Source organism: Eptesicus fuscus, chromosome 15, assembly GCF_027574615.1.
Source record: "Eptesicus fuscus isolate TK198812 chromosome 15, DD_ASM_mEF_20220401, whole genome shotgun sequence".
Lineage (NCBI taxonomy): Eukaryota > Metazoa > Chordata > Mammalia > Chiroptera > Vespertilionidae > Eptesicus > Eptesicus fuscus.
In genome coordinates this window covers 28996074-29014133 of record NC_072487.1, presented here as the reverse complement: position 1 = coordinate 29014133, position 18060 = coordinate 28996074, and the positions used below count along the sequence as shown (strand labels likewise).

General features: G+C 40.7%; 1 protein-coding gene across 1 annotated transcript in view; it reads left to right on the top strand.

The window, feature by feature from the left end:
* KDM4C (lysine demethylase 4C) overlaps window positions 1–18060 on the top strand; it is a 328665-nt gene that overhangs the window by 215280 nt on the left and 95325 nt on the right. The window contains exons 16-17 of the mRNA XM_028150623.2: window positions 11090–11145; window positions 13303–13411. Of these exons, the coding sequence (XP_028006424.2) occupies window positions 11090–11145; window positions 13303–13411 (165 nt within the window). The remainder of the gene's footprint in view (window positions 1–11089; window positions 11146–13302; window positions 13412–18060) is intronic.

The following is an 18060-nucleotide window of genomic DNA, read 5'->3' as shown; positions in this document are numbered from 1 at the left end:
AGAAATAGAAACATCAATGATGAGAGAATCATTGATCAGCTGCCTCCTACATGCCCTACACTGGGAATCGAGCCTGCAACCTGGGTATGTGCCCTGACCAGGAATCGAACTGTGACCTCCTGGTTCATAGGCCGATGCTCAACCACTGAACCATGCTCGCCCGGGCTGAAAGGCTCTATTCTTGATAAGGTTGGGCAGTCACAGGTGGGCAGTGGCCATTTGTAGCCATGTGACACCATTGAGGTATCCTGTAAGCCTGTAGCCAGGACCGCATGCTCCCATTTGAGGTGTAAAGCATTTGGGTTCAAAATTACCTCTTGCCTCCTAAGGAGGCACATAATTTTGATTAGCTGCACCCTGGCTCATAAAGGCCAGGGCATCAATAATTATTTGACTTTAACCAAACAGAACAGCACATTTGCGTATATCAATTATCCTGAGAGCATAGCTGTGATGTGGAGGCCTTTGCATTAGGAAACTGCTCACAGACTATAAAGTCACAAATCATTTTTTTCTATTCTCCCTTTTGCTCAAGAAAAATCATTCCTCCCCCGCCCCCACCCCCTTTTGGTAATGGTTAGAAAGAAAGAAAAGTCTACAAAGCTTATTGTAAGTGGAACTATATTCATAAATAGCTTCTTGATTGAGAACAAATGCCTCATTAATCTTAAGTGCTTCAACCAGAGAGCACAAGTAAAGTCAGGAAGAATAATGACTGACATTATGGGGAGCATAACATACTGTACTCTACACCAGGATGTGCATGCCCGGAGGTCACTGGGATGCAAGGTACAGCTCCTTAGAAACGCAGTGCAGGCGTTTCTCATGAATGGCAAAAGTTAATCCAGTGGCAGGGTGAAGAAATCATGTACTTTGCTATTTATTATCGAAGGTCATGCTGGGAAGAAAGAATAAACCAGCTGAGCTTTTATTTGAAAGCCAAATGTTGTACATTTTTAAAAAAGTAAGATGTTCAACTTGAAGTACTTTGCTCAGGATCCTGGAAATACCATTATGTAAATGCAGTAAGTCCCATGTACATTACTTCTGACCGTGCTTCAATTATAGAGGTGCTTCTCCTTGCCACTAAGCGTGTGTCTGGCTTGCTACCAAACAGGTGCTCTGCAAACCTCAAATTAATTTTTATATTGGTATAAGCAATGGCATTAGAAAGACAGATCTAAGAAAAAAAATTGAAACCAACACAAAGTGTAGCTTTCTATTCTTCGGTTATCTTCTTTTCATACAAATGGTTAATGATATTTAAGTAGTTAAAATGGAGCAAGCACACCCACCCTCCTCAAGATGTTTACATTCTAATCCCTGGAACCTGAGGGTCTGTTCTGTTGCATGAAAAGGGGAATTATGGTAGCAGATAGTATTCCGATTGCTAATCAGCTGACTCTATGAGAGGAAGATTATTTTGGTTACTTGGGTGCAGTCACAAGCGTTCACTCCCCAGAGTTCAAAATGTGGGCCTCTTCTCTATACTAACAGCATCTAGTCATTGGTACCTTTCTCTGTCCAGCTCAGCCTCTCCATTGAGCTGCAGATCCATATGGCCAACTTCCTGAGCAGCATGTCCAGTGAGTAGCTCAAATTCATCCTGTCTCAAACTGAATTCCAGATCTTCTTCTTCTGCGGGCTTCCTAATTCCAGACCTTCCAGCTGCTGAGGCCTAAAACTTTAGAGTCAGATATACTTTTTTTTTTTCTCATACCCCATATCTGTCTGACCTGTCTTGTCTGCTTTTAAATAATCTAGAATCCTGGATACTTTTTCGTTTTAATTTATCTTTATTGTTGAAAGTGTTACAGATGTCCTCCCCTCTCCCATGACCTCATTCAACCCATTCCTGCCCCCTCCCCAGGCCTTCACTGCACTTTGCTGTGAACATAAGGTTGCATATACTCTGTCTGATTGGTGTTTCTGGTTTCTTAGAATATATTCCTAGAAGTGGGATCACTGGGTCAAATGGGAGTTCCATTTTTTTTTTTTAATTTTTTTTTGAGGAAACTCCATACTGTTTTCCACAGTGGCTGCACCAGTCTGCATTCCCACCAGCAGTATACTAGGGTTCCCTTTTCTCCACATTTTCACCAACACTTGTCTTTTGTGTACCAAAGCTTTTTTATCCACTCATCTACTGCTAGCCACTTCTTAATTACCTCTGCTTATATTACCCAGACCAATCTACTCATTACCTCTTTCCTGGGTTAACACAGTAACCTGCTAACTTCTCTTCTCACTTCTACCCTTGAACCTCTATCCTCTGCTATCAACATAGCAGTTGGCATGATCTAATCTATCATATCTAATAAAAGAGTAATATGTAAATTGACCTACCTCTGCTACACCCACAAGCCATGCCCACTAGCCAATCAGGAGCGAATATGCAAATAAACCCAACCAAGATGGCTGCGGTCACGGAGAGCAGGAGGGAGGCTTGGGTTTCCCCGGCAATGGAGGAAGCCAAGCTTTCCGCCTGCTCTTGCTGGCCCAGGCCTCCATTCAATGCTACAAAGTTTCAATGATAGAAGATAAATAAATCCCAACAAAAATGGCAGCAGCCACAGAGCTGGAGAGAGCAGGAGGCTTGAGTTGCCCCCCAGAGATGGAGGAAGCCAAGCTTTCTGCCTGCCCTGGTCGGCCCAGGCCTCCACTCAAGGCTACAAAGTTTCAATTATAGAAGATAAATAAATCCCAACAAAATGGCTGCGGCCATGGAGCGAGCAGGAGGCTTGGCTCCACTCAAGGCTACAAAGTTTCAATTATAGAAGATAAATAAATCCCAGATACCAGGACCTCCGCTTGGGTTGCCTTGATCCGTGGCCAGCCTGCAAACCACCACAGGCTCCTCGCCCAGGCCAGGGACAGGGGGTGTCCCTCAGGTTGGCCAGCTGCGGGGAGGGACCAGAGGAGGTTGGCCAGTTGCGGGAGGTTGCTTGTGGGAGCGCACTGACCACCAGGGGGCAGCTCCTGATGCACGGGTGGGGGCCGGCAATCCCCCACCCTGATCCAGGACACTCTTCAGGGAAAACCAGCCGGCCCCCACCCATGCATCAGGCCTCTATCCTATCTAATAAAAGAGTAATATGCAAATTGACCATCGCCCCAACACACAAGATGGCTGCCCCCATGTGGTCAAAGATCCTGCCGCCATGTGGACACAAGATGGCCAGCAGGGGAGGGCAGTTGGGAGGAACCAGGCCTGCAAGGGAGGGCAGTTGTGGGCGATCAGGCCAGCAAGGGAGGGCAGTTGGGAGGGACCAGGCCTGCAAGGGAAGGCAGTTGGGGGCAATCAAGCCTGCAGGGGAGGGCAGTTAGGGGTGACCAGGCCAGCAGAGGAGGGAAGTTGGGGGTGACCAGGCCTGCAGGGGAGGGCAGTTAGGGGAGACCAGGCCTGCAGGGGAGGGCAGTTAGGGGCAAACAGGCTGGCAGGGGAGTAGTTAGGCATCAATCAGGCTGGCAGGGGAGTGGTTAGGGGGTGATCAGGCTGGTAGGCAGAAGCGGTTAGGGGCAATCAGGAAGGCAGGCAGGTGAGCAGTTGGGAGCCAGCAGTCCTGGATTGTGATAGGGATGTCGCCCCTTTAGGCCCGATCCTACTATAGGATCAGGCCTAAATGGGCAGCCGGACATCCCTCGAGGGGTCTCCGATTAGAGAGGGTGCAGGCTGGGCTGAGGGACACCCCCCGCCCCTGTGCACGAATTTCGTGCACCGGGCCTCTAGTATATATATAAAAGCCTAAGTGACCAGAAGGCCGGAAGGAATGGAGCGACCAGATTGACCGGTCACTATGAAGCACATTGACCACCAGGGGCAGATGCTTAATCCAGGAGCTGCCCCCTGGTGGTCAGTGCGCTCCCACAGGCAACCTCCCGCAGCTGGCCAACCTCCTATGGTCCCTCCCCGCCTCGCCCCCTCCTCCCTCCGAGGAAGGCCCTGGCTGGCAGCCAGCAGGAAGTGGCAGCCGGCAGGAAGGCCCTGGCTGGTAGCCGGCAGGAAGTGACAGCCGGCAGGAAGGCCCTGGCTGGCAGCCAGAAGGCCCTGATCATCCCTGATCACTGGCCAGGCCTAAGGACCCCATCCGTGCAGAATTTCGTGCACCGGGCCTCTAGTTAACATATAAGTCAGATCATCTTCTTGCTGTGCTAAAGCTTTACTGTGGCTTTCCATCTCTCTCATGGTAAAGTCATCACCTTTTTTTCATGACCTATGAAGCCTTATCAGATATTCTCCCACTTTCTTTTTCTTTTTGTTTTGTTAATCCTCACCTGAGGATATTTTTCCTTTGATCTTTTAGAGAGAGGGAAAGACTGAGAGAAACATTGATGAGAGAGAAACACATTGATTGGTTGCCTCTTGCACTTGCCCTGACCAGGGCCTGGGCCAGGGAGGAGCCTGCAACCAAGGTATGTGCCCTTTGACTGGAATTGAACCCGGGACCCTTTGGTCTCCACTGCTCTATCCACTGAGCCAAACCAGCTAGGGCTCCCACTTACTTTCTGACTAGCAGGATCTGCTGGGATCATCTTTCTCTAGGTAATTCCATGGCCCATTCCCGTAGTACTTAACATCCTCTATCATCTAAATAATCTCCTGATTTATTTACTGCTGTCCCAATCAGAACGTAAGTTCACTGAGGACGGGGTCTTTGTCATTCACTGCTGTTGCGCAGTGTATAGAACATGGTGATTAATCAATATTTGTTGAAGGTATGTTTTCATTAAAAAAATACGTTTTTATTGATTTTAGAGAGAGAGCAAGGGAGGGGGATAAAGAGATAGAAACATCAATGAGAGATAAACATCAATCAGCTGTCTCCTGCATGCTCCCCTCTGGGGATGTGCCCTGATGGGTTATTGAACTGGTGACCTCTTGGTTTATGGGTCAATGCTTAACCACTGCACCACACAAGCTGGGTGGTTTTAATTTTTAATACAAATTAGATGTGGGTTCTAAATGGCAGAACTCACTTGCTAGTATAAAATTCATTAGAGCCTGTCGAATTTCCATTCAGAAGATAGCTGCAGGAAACCCGTCGTTCACTTTCCCAATCACTCAGAATTCATGCCAGCCCTGTCCAAATGTGAGATCCTGCCCTCTCGCCAACCCTGATAAATGAGCCACATCTTCAGAAATGGTTCTTCCATGTTTTGTTGATCAGCACTCTGTAAGCTAGCTTTCCGTTAATTTGATTAATTACTTTTTGTTTTCCCAGCTCAGACAGCCTTATTTTACGGTTTTGCATTTCTGTTATGAACGTGTCAGATAAATAAGGGTGTGGGGAGGTACTTCAGTCTCATAATTTTTCTATAGCTCTGAAAATTGGCTTTAGTGGCACTTACGGATATGTCAGCTAAAATGAGAGCCTCTTACGAGGCAGCTTGAGAATGTTGGTATTGGCATTTCTTTAACTGATGTTTTATAGAAGAGGCATTGGAACATGAATTCCCTCTACTACAAATAATGAACAACTGTGATAGCTGCATCATAACAATGTCCTTCTCACCATTGTTAATGTTGTGTCAGCACTTTGATTATAAACACTCTTTTTCATGGTTTAATAACTGAGCCATAACAAAATCATTCCATGTTGTAAATTGGTGTACTAGCTGTTCATCTCAGGGGTGATTTTTTATGGAACCAAAGTTTTTAAAGTACTTGATATTGCTAAAAGGTGATTTTTGTGCATGGTATTAGGTGAGGGAAAGCTACAATGTTCAGAATATATAATCCGAATTTATATTTTTTCATTCAGCTTTCAGCTGCCCGGGGGTGGTGGTTGGGGGACCCAATAGAATGAATCTTTTAATGCTGCACTTGGAAGTCAGGATTAGCAGCAGCCTTATAGAGTAATCATGTCATAAATGGCATTTCAATATTTTGTCTTCTTTTGTTAGAGGAAACATTGGTTGACTAGCAGTATATTTAAATTTTTATAATAGTCATTTTATATTGGGTGTTATTGTTCCTGGAAAAGCATGCTCATTACACATAAGATAAAACAAGATGGCAATGAACTCTGGCTGTTTAATTTTACTTATTTTGTTCTGTAAGGCTGCACAATTTTGGTATTTCCATAGGTTAGGTTAGAGAGAAGTTTTAGTACACTGAAAAACTCTGGAAGAAATTATAGGTGTCCTATTTAAAATTTAAATTTAAGTGCAAAAAGGAAAAATAGGATAAACCTCCACAGTTATATTAAATTAAATTATTTAATAGAGAAAAGGTTTAATTTCTTCATATGTCTATATTGTTAGAGGAGTCTCCTATATCCAACACTCTCAGATTCTCAAATCTCATTTTCTTTTTATTATTATTATTTTTATTATTGTTTAAAGTATTACAAATAGTAGTACATATGTCTCCTTTCCCCCCCATTGACCTCCTCCTGGCCACCCCACCCCCTGGCACATGCCCTAACCGCCCCCCCCCCCCCCACCCCAGTGTCTATGTCCATTGGTTATGCTTATATGCATGCATACAAGTCCTTTGGTTGATCTCTTACCCGCCCCCCCGCAAAAACAAAACAAAACAAAACAAAACCCTTCCCTGCCTTTCTGCTGAAGTTTGACAGTCTGTTTGATGCTTCTTTGTCTCTATTTTTGTTAATCAGTTTATGATGTTCTTTATAGTCCACAAATTAGTGAGATCATGCGATATTTATCTTTCTCTGACTGGTTTATTTCGCTTAGCATAATGCTCTTCAGTTCCATCCATGCTGTTGCAAATGGTAAGAATTCCTTCTTTTTTACAGCAGTGTAGTATTTCATTGTGTAGATGTACCACCGTTTTTTAATCCATTCATCTGCTGATGGGCACTTAGGCTGTTTCCATATCTTAGCTATTGTAAATTGTGCTGCTATGAACATAGGGGTGCATATATCCTTTCTGATTGGTGTTTCTGCTTTTTTGGGATATATTCCTAGAAGTGGTATTACTGGGTCAAATGGCAGTTCCATTTTTAATTTCTTGAGGAAACGCCATACTGTTATTCTACAGTGGTTGCACCAGTCTGCATTCCCACCAGCAGTGCAAGAGGGTTCCTTTTTTTCCGCATCCTTTCTAGCACTTGTCGTTTGTTGATTTGTTGATGATAGCCATCCTGACAAGTGTGAGGTGGTACCTCATTATTGTTTTGATTTGCATCTCTTGGATGATTAGTGACTTTGAGCATGTTTTCATGTGTCTTTTGGCCTTCTGTATGTCCTCTTTCGAAAAGTGTCTATTTAGATCCTTTGCCCATTTTTTGATTGAATTGTTATCTACCTTTTGTTACATTGTATGAGTTCCCTGTAAATTTTGGAGATTAAACCCTTACCAGAGATAACATTGGCAAATATGTTTTCCCATGCAGTGGGCTTTCTTGTTGTTTTGTTGATGGTTTCTTTTGCTGTGCAGAAGCTTTTTATTTTGATGTAGTCCCATTTGTTTATTTTCTCCTTAGTTTCTATTGCCCTAGGAGATGTATGGGTAAAGATATTGCTATGACAAATGTCTGCTGTTTCACTGCCTATGGATTCTTCTAAGCTTTTTATGGCTTCCCGTCTTACATTTAAGTCCTGTATCCATTTTGAGTTTATTTTTGTGAATGGTATAAGTTGGTGGTCTAGTTTCATTTTTTTGCATGTATCTGTCCAATTTTCCCAACACCATTTATTGAAGAGACTGTCTTGACTCCATTGTATACTCTTGCTTCCTTTGTCAAATCTCAAATCTCATTTTCTATAGAAAACTACTGCTACTATTTTGTCAATTGACTTTTCAGGGCATGTGAGTGAGGCAACCAATTGATGTGTCTCTCTCACATTGATGTCTCTCTTCTCCTTTCTCACTCTCTCTCTCTCTTCCCCGCCCCCTCCTTCACCTTAGAGCCACAAAACTCAGTCTCTTTCTGTCTTTCTCTGCCACCCCTGAGTCTGGGTGTGCTGGGTATGTGGACTGGGGGCTGGCACAGGACTGGGGCTGGCAGAGAGGTCACTGCTGGAGGACCTCTGTGGCTTAGGTGCTGTAGCCTCTTGCGAAGCCTTGAGCATGATGCTCTGACCTTCTGGCACCTTCTGGGTGGCCCCTTTATTGTGTGCTGGACGTTTTGTCTATAGCAAATGAAATTAATATTACTATTTCTAGTAAAGGCCTGCTTCTTCATCTGTCAGATATCTAGAGTGGGAGTGAAGTCATTCTGATTTGTATTTGATCGGTGTCTGTGCTTTGTTGCAGCTTTAGTTTGATTTTGTCTACTCTGGTTTCAGATGTTTCGAGGGTGGGAGCAGGGCTTTGCCTTTGGCCGTGTCTGTTCTCTGAGCACGGTGAGATTCCAGCGCTCTCTGCTTTTTACAGCTGAGTTGGCAGCTTTTCGAGCCGTGGAAGACCTCTCCTTGCTTTAGAGACGAGCTGCCGGATTCGGGGTTCCTGGGGAGTTTTCTTTTCTCCCCAATTCTGCATCTTATTTTTTGCACCTCAAGAGAATTATTAGTGACAGATCCATATTTTGTTCCTTGTGTTAACCAAAGAAGAGGTTCTGGCTGTAATAAAGAACATAAAGCATTTATTTGGCCAAAAAGGTTGCAACCTGGGAGGGACAGGTTCAAGTAGCAACCTATGCTCCAAAGAGAACAAAGGAAAGCATAATTTTATAGAAGTGAAATTTACAAGTGTGGTTCCTATTTTGGTCCTTCATGCAAATGAAAGATTCTGGCAAAGTTAGCAGGTTCTGGTTAGTTTCCAGTATGGTTAAGTACCCACAGGTCTTCTCCCTTTCTCAATTGTGAGCTTCCTAGGGCAGGCACAGTCTCTCGTTGATTTTGGCACTCTACTTTGATATCCCGTGTCTTGCCTTGTACCTGGAGGCAAAGGATGGTGAAGACAAAGAGCTTGGACATGTGGTCAAGCAGACCTGAGCTTGAATCCCAGTTGTTACCTTTGCTGGTTGGTTAGGGGTTGGAAAACTATGGGTCATAGAAACCACAGGGGAAAACTGTTTCAGACATGATCAACAATGTTGAATGCTGTTAAGATGTCAGGCAAACCAAGGACTTGGAATGATCTGTGAGATTCTGTGACATGGGGGTTACTGGTGATCCTAGAAAGAGCAAGTTTCACAGTGTGGTAGGTGGGAGTCTCCTCAACTCCATTGAAAATCTTAAGTCTACATATTCTACTTTAGGGGACTTTTCCTCCTGTTATAGTAGCGCTCTGCAACATGTGTACCTGCTAATGATCCTAATCAGGTGCTTAAAGCAGCATCCATGCTGCTTTGCTGTATTTAACTCTGCTAACTTGTCCCTTTAGGCGTCTTCTCACTACTAGTTTCATTAATCAGACATCTAATTCTCTGAGTGTCTGAGCTTCTCGCAGTCCACAGCTCTCCTTTGCTGCATTCCCACTTTGAGACTATCTTTTTATATATTATTTTGACCTCGTGTTTTGTTTTCATTTTCATTCTTCCCCCCACACCTGTGGAAAGTGTCTTAAATTAATGGCAAAAAAAAAATAAAGTTAGTAATGGTATATGAAATTATTATGGAATAATTTATATATTTTAAGTAATTTGAATTATTGCAATTCTCATTTTTAATACTTGGATTTTAAAATATTTCTTTCATTGTGTGCTGCATCAAAACAAGTTCTTTCAAAGGCTTTGTGATGTGGATAGAGAAATTCTCCATTGAGCTATCTCCTTGAGCGGAGTTTATTATGGATTCAGATGTATGTACACAGAGCAGTTTTTGCTACTCAGAACCATTGATAATCACCTAGGAAATTTCAAATGGATGTGCAGAGATGTTCCAGACACATAAAACCACTGAATGTCTCCGGTTGTTTGCCTTTTTTTGCTGCCTATTAAGGGTTATACAGATACGTTATTCTCCTCAGTTGTTTGTTATTGTTCTCCTCAGAAAAATAAAAGCTATGGAGTCTGACACTCCATTATTAATAGTTGATACGTTAGAGTCCTTTTAAAGCTAGGCAGATCTGTTAAAATTACATACAGGTCACCTTGGAGAACAGATAAAGAAATTTTATGCATACCACTTAAGAGAAAAAAGAACAAAATAGCCTGAAACTATTTTTAATTGAATAGAAATATAACCATACAGGTTTCAAGTTGTACACCTCAATAAAACATCTGCATACTGCATCGCTTGCTCATCTCCCAAAGCCTATAACTATTTTTAAAACTCTATTAATGCAGTAAATTGGGAGGACAAGCTTGAAGTTGAAAATAAAAAGAGTTACTTAAGTATTTAATAACAAGTTCTAGGTCAACAAAAGGCATTGCATTGCTTTCTGGCCCTACTTACACATAGATTTTTCCCTAAGATTATAATGAGAAATGATGACTGTAGTCTGTATTTATAGTAAAGGGAGTCATCTTGGAGTGAAAACGTCCATGTCAATCTTAGACACATAAAAGTGCCAAAAATATAAAACTTATGTGGGCAAAGGAAAATATTTTTATGGCCCTATCTTCAGGGGCGGGATAGCCTGGGTTTATCAGAACAATCTTTTCAATACCATTTGCTCACAGAAAGACCAAAATGATAATTTTATGATCTCTAGTTGATTCTCAGCGTCCTTTAACAGGCCTCTCTTTCATGCTTCTTAAACACTGCAATTTCTGTAATAGGCCCTTTTCACTACTCTAGCCACATCTTTTACAAAGTGCTCCCTGCTTCTCCTGACATTGGAATGAAGTGTGCCAGTTCTGGTTTTTAGCCATCTGGTTCCCAGATCACGAGAACCCAGTCATGGTCTCTTCTAGAATTGTAGTTCGTACCTCTCCAGGTACAGGTACCAAGTTCTCTGAGCCACTGCTTTCCTCCACAGGTGGCAGCTGAACATGGTACCAACACAATGATGGTTTTCTTCTAGATATGTATATGAGGACATTTTGGGTTACAGCCTCAGCTTCCCACCTCTCTTTTGCTTTTCCCTTTCAAACTGCTCAGAGATAGGCCTTAATAAAATTCCTAATGGTTTTAATTTTAAAATAAAACAATGAGAATTTATGGGAACATTTAGTTAACTAGTATTTTATTATATAGGTCTGGTAATGGTGTGGCTTTTTTTTTCCTCCTCCAGGAGTGCTGTCTCTGCAATTTGAGAGGGGGTGCTCTTAAGGAAACTAAGGACAATAAGTAAGTAATACATTCATGTGTTGAGTTTCATTGTTTTCTTCTCCTCTCTGGAATGGTTGAGCCTCTGGGTGGCAGTTTGCTTTACCTGTCATTATTGGACACACTGTCCCAAGGCTTGTGCTGTCCAGATCTGAGGTTGGGACTCTGTGCAGAGACCTTTACTGACACCACATTCACCTCTGCTGACAGAGGTGTTCCACCTCTTGTTTTTGTTCTGTCTTTGACCCCATGAAGAATAACCCCTTTGTACTAACAGAGTCTTTTAAATAAAGGCAGCCCATATCATTCTGGGTGCCATTGGAATTGTAGCATTTAATATGATGAATCCTATTTGTTCAATAAAAACAGTATGCCAGAAAACAGTGAAATTGTTATCTTCACATAAATAAAATCAATCATGGTCATAACATTAAAGCAAAATCATTTCTTTTTAACACCAATAAACTAACAAGAAAGTATATATTCTACAATAGAAATACAGAGAGAAACATTGATTTTAAGATTTAGAGGGGACAGTTGGAGAATATGAAGGAGTCTTATGTGAACATAAACGAAAGGTAATCTGGATTTTATGGCAATTATTGAAATTATTTTTGTGTGAATTTTATTTTCATGACCCGAATTTACTATTTAAAACGGGGCAAAGTATTTATAGAATCCTTTAGAAATAGAAACATGTAGACATGGTTTAGGCAGAGGTTTTAAGCTGGCACTTGAGGGCCAGATTCAGCCCCAAGGTATGTTTTAGTTGACTGATACACATTTTATACATTTGATCCAAAATTTAAAAGTTGAGAGTTTTTATAATAAAATACAAGTTTTCATCTTTCCTTAAAAAAATGATTGTGCCTCTCTATATGGCCATAACAAGTTGGGATGAGAACCTGGTCTAAATGGGCATGCGTTCCCCAAGTTCCCATGATTTAAACTGTACTCTATTTGTTTATGTCCTGCGAGGTCCCACCGGCACTGGATTTGGGACCCTGGGTGTAATGTAATGATGGAGTTTGCATAATTGTGTACATGTGCACGTGTTTCTGATTGCTTATATGGAAGAATAAAGTTTAGTCTATGAAACTGTATTTTCGCTTAATTTGGGATCTTCATCTTTCACAGTTAATGTGATTGGCACTTTGCTAAAAAGTAATGACTAGTTCTAGGATGTTGTACAAGTCATGCAGACTGTGAGATTACTTAGGTGGCTCCTGTAAAGACAGAGATGATAAGAGCTTCTTTTCCTACTCTTGGGCTAGGACAAAAAGTGTTTGCCATGGAACTATAGTATTTATCTAGCCATGGAAGAGTGTGCCCTGATGGGGTTGACACTTGTCTTCTCCTCCTGTGGTTTTAAAAGGCAGCACGGAATCTTGTGTTGTTTGAGTGAAATGCATATTGTTTGATTTAAAAATAGGTTGATGAATTGATAATTCTTTCAAGATCTTTTTAAACCTCAAGAGTCTTTTTTTGTGTGGGGCATAATATTGATGAAAAACTTAATGGTGTTAGTGGGGATGTTATCATTTTCTGGAGCAATTCAGAATTTGAAAGGAGATGCTAGATTTTAAGTAGGAAACAAGGGAGCAAGCTAATTTCATTTCTTCTTGTCTCTAATAAGTTCCTTTGATTATAGTGGGGTTGCAATGAGAGACAATTTAATTAAAGACTTAATCAGTATTAGTTCTTTTAGAAAACTTGTGGTTTGTTCTGGTTTGCTTTATGGCTTTTGTATTATGTAAAAAGATTATGTGCTATACCCAGTTCTTAACTTTTATTATTTGAATTAATCTTTTGCCACATGTTAATTAGCTAAAGTATATTAAACATCTGTATTGCAATGTCAAATGAAACAGCAAACCTGCATTTCAATATTTTGCAGGTCAAGCATAGAAAACCATACATATATTGATAGGATTGAGTCTTTGATCTTTACCTAGTTTTTCATGTCACAGTGTTGGGCAGGTGTGCTACTGAATCCATCCAGGTATTGTCTAATAGATTTAAAATTCAAAGAGTAGTCTGTTTGTGATGGATTCAGGCTCTTGGCTTTCTTTCTTATCTGTGTGTTTCCCCTCTGTGAGAATTGCATTGCCTGGTTGAAGTACGAGGTATATAAGCTTAGGGAACTTGTGTTTATGTTTAATGTCTCCTTTTCTGTAGGTGGGCCCATGTCATGTGTGCCGTCGCAGTCCCAGAAGTTCGATTCACTAATGTCCCAGAAAGGACACAGATAGATGTAGGCAGAATACCTTTACAGAGGTTAAAATTGGTGAGTGGCAAAGCTTTTTTACCTCATAAATTAGTATTAATTTCAAGTTCTGAATATTTTTATTAATACACACATTTCCAAGGTGATTTTTCTCTTAGCTTCATTTTATTGTTCTACCCTTTCTTTCCTTTAGGCTAAATTTACTTATCTGTACATACACTTTCCTGTTATATTGTAAGTATGCTTATAACCTTCCTCAAATTCTGTTTGAAATAAGGCAAAGGAATACATTTCCTGGGTTAATGTGAATTTTAGACTATAGACGATCTGGTGAGGTTTGTTTGTAACCGACCTGAACTATCTATTTCTGTTTAAGTTGTTCAGAGTTTCTGTTTCTCTCTCTTGCCTCTCTTTGGTTGGTCTTGACTTAGCAAAATGCATCTAACCTGGTTTCATCATCTCTTCACCAAAAGACTGGTAGAGAAATACAAATTATTACTATTACCCAGGGATTTCCTCACTTATTAATAAGATACAACTCATTTAATGTGCCAAACTCTCAGGCTGATTTTCTTCTGACCTGTTTATAAACTTTCATAAAAATCTTTCCAGTGGTTCTCTTTGTTCAGAGTATGTTTTATTGAAAAGATAGGCCTTTAATGTCCTTAACATTGAAGTAACCTTGGAGTTCTATTCAATTGGTAGCCAAAAGGTCATTAGGTTAGGCCCTTAAAATTCATATTTAATGAGAATTTTCCCTAAAGTTAAATTGCATGACCTTAAAATACAGGAGCGTATCTTACACATGGACTTAATTCCCTAGATAGAATGTCTTCAGTTCTTGTTTTTTTCACTTGAGGTACCTCCACTTGAGAATGTCTCAGGCACTGTAGCTGTAGCACTCGTTTTGTTCGTTACCATTCTTTTTCCCAACAGGGAACGGGGTGTACTGTCTCTATCTTAGGTACTTGGAATCTAATCTGTTGTCCCCTCTCCCCCAGAAGGAAAAGTGAACAATTACTTTTCATTATAACTCTTTCTAGGATTTCACATTGCTAGAAAACAGAGACCCTTTGTAGAACTGATGACTGCTGGGCAGATGTAAGCGTGGGACTAGGATGCTCAGGGTTGTAAATGAGATGGAAATGAATGGATCATTTAAAAGGCCCTTTAAAATTCAATTCTTTGGCTCCTGGACTTGCATAGGAAAGCTTGAAATCATATTTTGGTTAAAAAAATCACCAATAAGAAAGAAAAAGATCTGCTTTCAGGCAGGTTATTAAAAAAATGTTGAATTCATATGTCAAAGAATTTTTAATATTTAATGTGACAAATACTAACAAATATCTTACTTTTTTATGATTTACAAGTAATATGTATTTTCAAAAATTTGAACACTTCATTGAAAGTGACTTCTGTTCCCTAGGTTAATGCCCCTCAGAATGAGTGGTCACGGCTCCTGAAGCTGGACCTTCATTTTGCTGCCGTTGTCCATGAGTGTTTTCTTAATGGTGTATTGTTATCCATACCAGTCCCACATGGGTTGTCAGGAAGCAGCAGGAGGGACAGCACGACCATTTCAGTGCTGTTCGGGAAGCTGTGTGTAGAAGGCTGGAATCGGATGATTGCACGGGAAGGTGCACAATGCCGTGCCTAACTTTGATTGTGTGTATCACATACTCCTTATGTTTTCCATCCTTAAACAATTGGTACCTTTACAACAATATGTCTTGAGTGAATTTAAGATTTAAGATCACCTAGTGTCTGTTATTGAGCTGATTATTGACATACAGATATCCATGAAATAATGTGGGTGAAAATAGCAGGCGATATATCAGATTTCCCCCAATTTTTAAATATAATTTTATATCCATAGAGAATGTCTTAATATATTTATCGATATGCTCACAGTGGTTACCTTAAATGGAAAATTTCAAGGAGAAACTTCATTTTGTGTGTGTGTGGGTGGGGGGAGGGGGATGGGGAATCACTCAAAAGTGCTGTAATGGTTTGCAAGCGGGCAATGGTCAGAAGTCTGGCTAATTTTTTTACCAAGAAACCTCATCATAGCACCATCACCTGCGACCCTCCTTAGTGCCTGGTATTATCCAGTGTCCCGTGGTGATTGGACTCTGACAGGCTGGCCTTGAATAACAAAATTTACAAATGATCATGTGTGTGGGTGGAGTGCACCTTCCCAGAGAATAGGATGCTCTGCCCTGTTACAGTCAAGGATGTGCTTTCCGACATTAGCATTCTTTTGAACATTCATTTAGTGAGTGCATCACCAATCCGAAGTCAGAGCAGTAGTTTTGTGTGGTATTTCACACAGGCCACTGTCCGTACAGGCAAATTATTTCACTATGTCTATCTAGTGAACGCGTGTGTGTCTGCTGGTGTCAGTTTCAGTCTTTTTCTGGGGCTGCAGCCAACCCTTTTCTGGATGCTAGACTGCCCACCCACCTTCCTATTCACATGGACGGGGATATTAAGAATGAGTTAGATGTCAGTGCCAACTTATTTCACCAGTTACCTTACCTTACCAAATACTTAGTGTATATTTTTAAATAAGACATTGCTCTTGTCTAGTATCTTATAGTCTAGATTGGGCTTTCTCAGCGTTGGCTCTGTTGACCTTTTAGAAAAGATACCTCTTTGCTGTGGGTGACTGTCATGTGCGTGGCAGACGGCAGCATCCTTGAACAGACAGTGCCACATATCCCCTGGGAGGCACGTATCCCCATCTGAGAGTCCACTGGTCTACAGAGAAGACATAGATATACAGAGAAAATTTTCGTTTTCAGACAGAGACTACTTGATTGAAAGAAGTAAGTTGGAGACTGAGAGAACAGAAATTCTTAATTGCTTTTAAAAACATCTTAGAGATCTTTTTCCCCCCAATTATTCAAATTTCTTGTCAATAAATTAATAGAATTTGACAACATATGTGTATATTTACTACTGTATTAGTTATATAATCTGATTTAGTATTTTAACACCTGTTTTTATAGAAATTGAACAACCTTAAAAAATAATCAGGTTTCATAAATATTAAAATTGTGAGGTTTGTGTGCACACACTTATGCACATGGTAGTTACTAAGTGAATATTTATGGAATAAATAAAAGGCAGAAAATGGTTGTTTATTATTTGTACTTCTGGCTTAACATATTATACCTGGACGCTTTGATCAGACAATGCCACATGGTTTGTGCCTTTTTATGGTTTCCACTGAGAAAGCTGTGGTGGTAAATTCATGCACAGTTCTGTGCTCAAGCCAAGGTATTGATTTCCATGCTGGCATCACAGGGTACATGTGATTAGGTTATAGAGCCTCACAGAATTTCAGAGAGCCTGTGGAGCATCCGTGCAGCACTTGCCCTATTGTCTGTGAGTCCTGATCTTGGAACCTCTCTGGTTAGCTGGGGATTGAAAACGAGTGACCTGATGGAGGTAGAACAAATTGCTCATCCATGAGCAATTGAAGCAGCAGCAAGGGGGCTCTGAGCCTCTCTCCACTGCCCACTAGGTGGTGCTGGTGTACCATTCCATCCCCTTGCCCTTAAATCACCTCTCCTAGCAAGTTGCCTGCACCTGCAGAGGTAGAGGTGTGTGTGTGTGTGTGTGTGTGTGTGTCTGTGTGTGTGTGTGTGTGTGTATGTCACGGATACATGCCACGCTTTGCGGATGCATGCCAGGGTGCTCTAACCCAAGGGATAGCAGCAGGGTAGGGAAGGTGCAGCTTGCTGTGCATTCAAAGTGATGAATTCCAGAGGGCAAATTTTTAGTTCAGTTTTTCATTTAGTCATCTGAAAAGAGCTGCTTTCCCTTGGGGTAAGCTAGTGTTTTCTATATAAATACTAAGCAACACTAGTAAAAGCCAGTAACTGCAAGAGGCCAACATGAGTTTAAAATGTCTTTCTGATATATGAAAGCTACATATTTAAAAGAAATGCTCATTATTATTAGCAATCTTTCTAGATTGTGGAATACTGGTATTTACACAGAAGTATTTGAATATTTTAGTAATACTGTTGTTAGCCTTTTATTTATTCATAAGGTCAACATGTAGCTTTTGAAATACCCCTCTGTACAATTATTTGTGTAGGAAGATTTTTGTTGAGGGTGTAAGAAAGGATTTGTTGGCTTTAGCAGGTTTTTGCTCTTGCTTAATAAAGACCATTAGGAAAGAAGAGACAGGAAATGGAAAACAAGCGTTCCAGTGCTCTTCAGTGGATTATATTGATCCTAAAATGGTGTGTGCTTTAAGAAGAACCTTTATCTCATCTGGCCACCTGGTTTGGTAATATCATAGCTGTTGCCTCTACTCATCAGGTAATGAAATGGACAGCAATGATGAGACTAGACTTATATTCAAGTAACTGTATTGTATTTTATTTACATTGCTGATAATTTGAAATACTTCAATAAAATTTATTATTTTTAAAAAACAACAAACTTTTAGTGCAAAAATATATTTGGCTGTAATGGTCTTTATCTAATTAGTTGTTCTTTTCTTTTTATCTTTAAAAATATTTAGCTTTTATGAAGAATAATTATCTCAGGGATTAAAGTAATTGCTGTCTCATCTGAAAAATGCTACAGGTTGCTATCCAAAAGCATTAGGTTATTAATCAGAGCCTTCCTTTTATAGGAAAGAAATGGCTAAAAGTTATCTGAATAGGCTATGTGCAAAGTCATATTTGAGA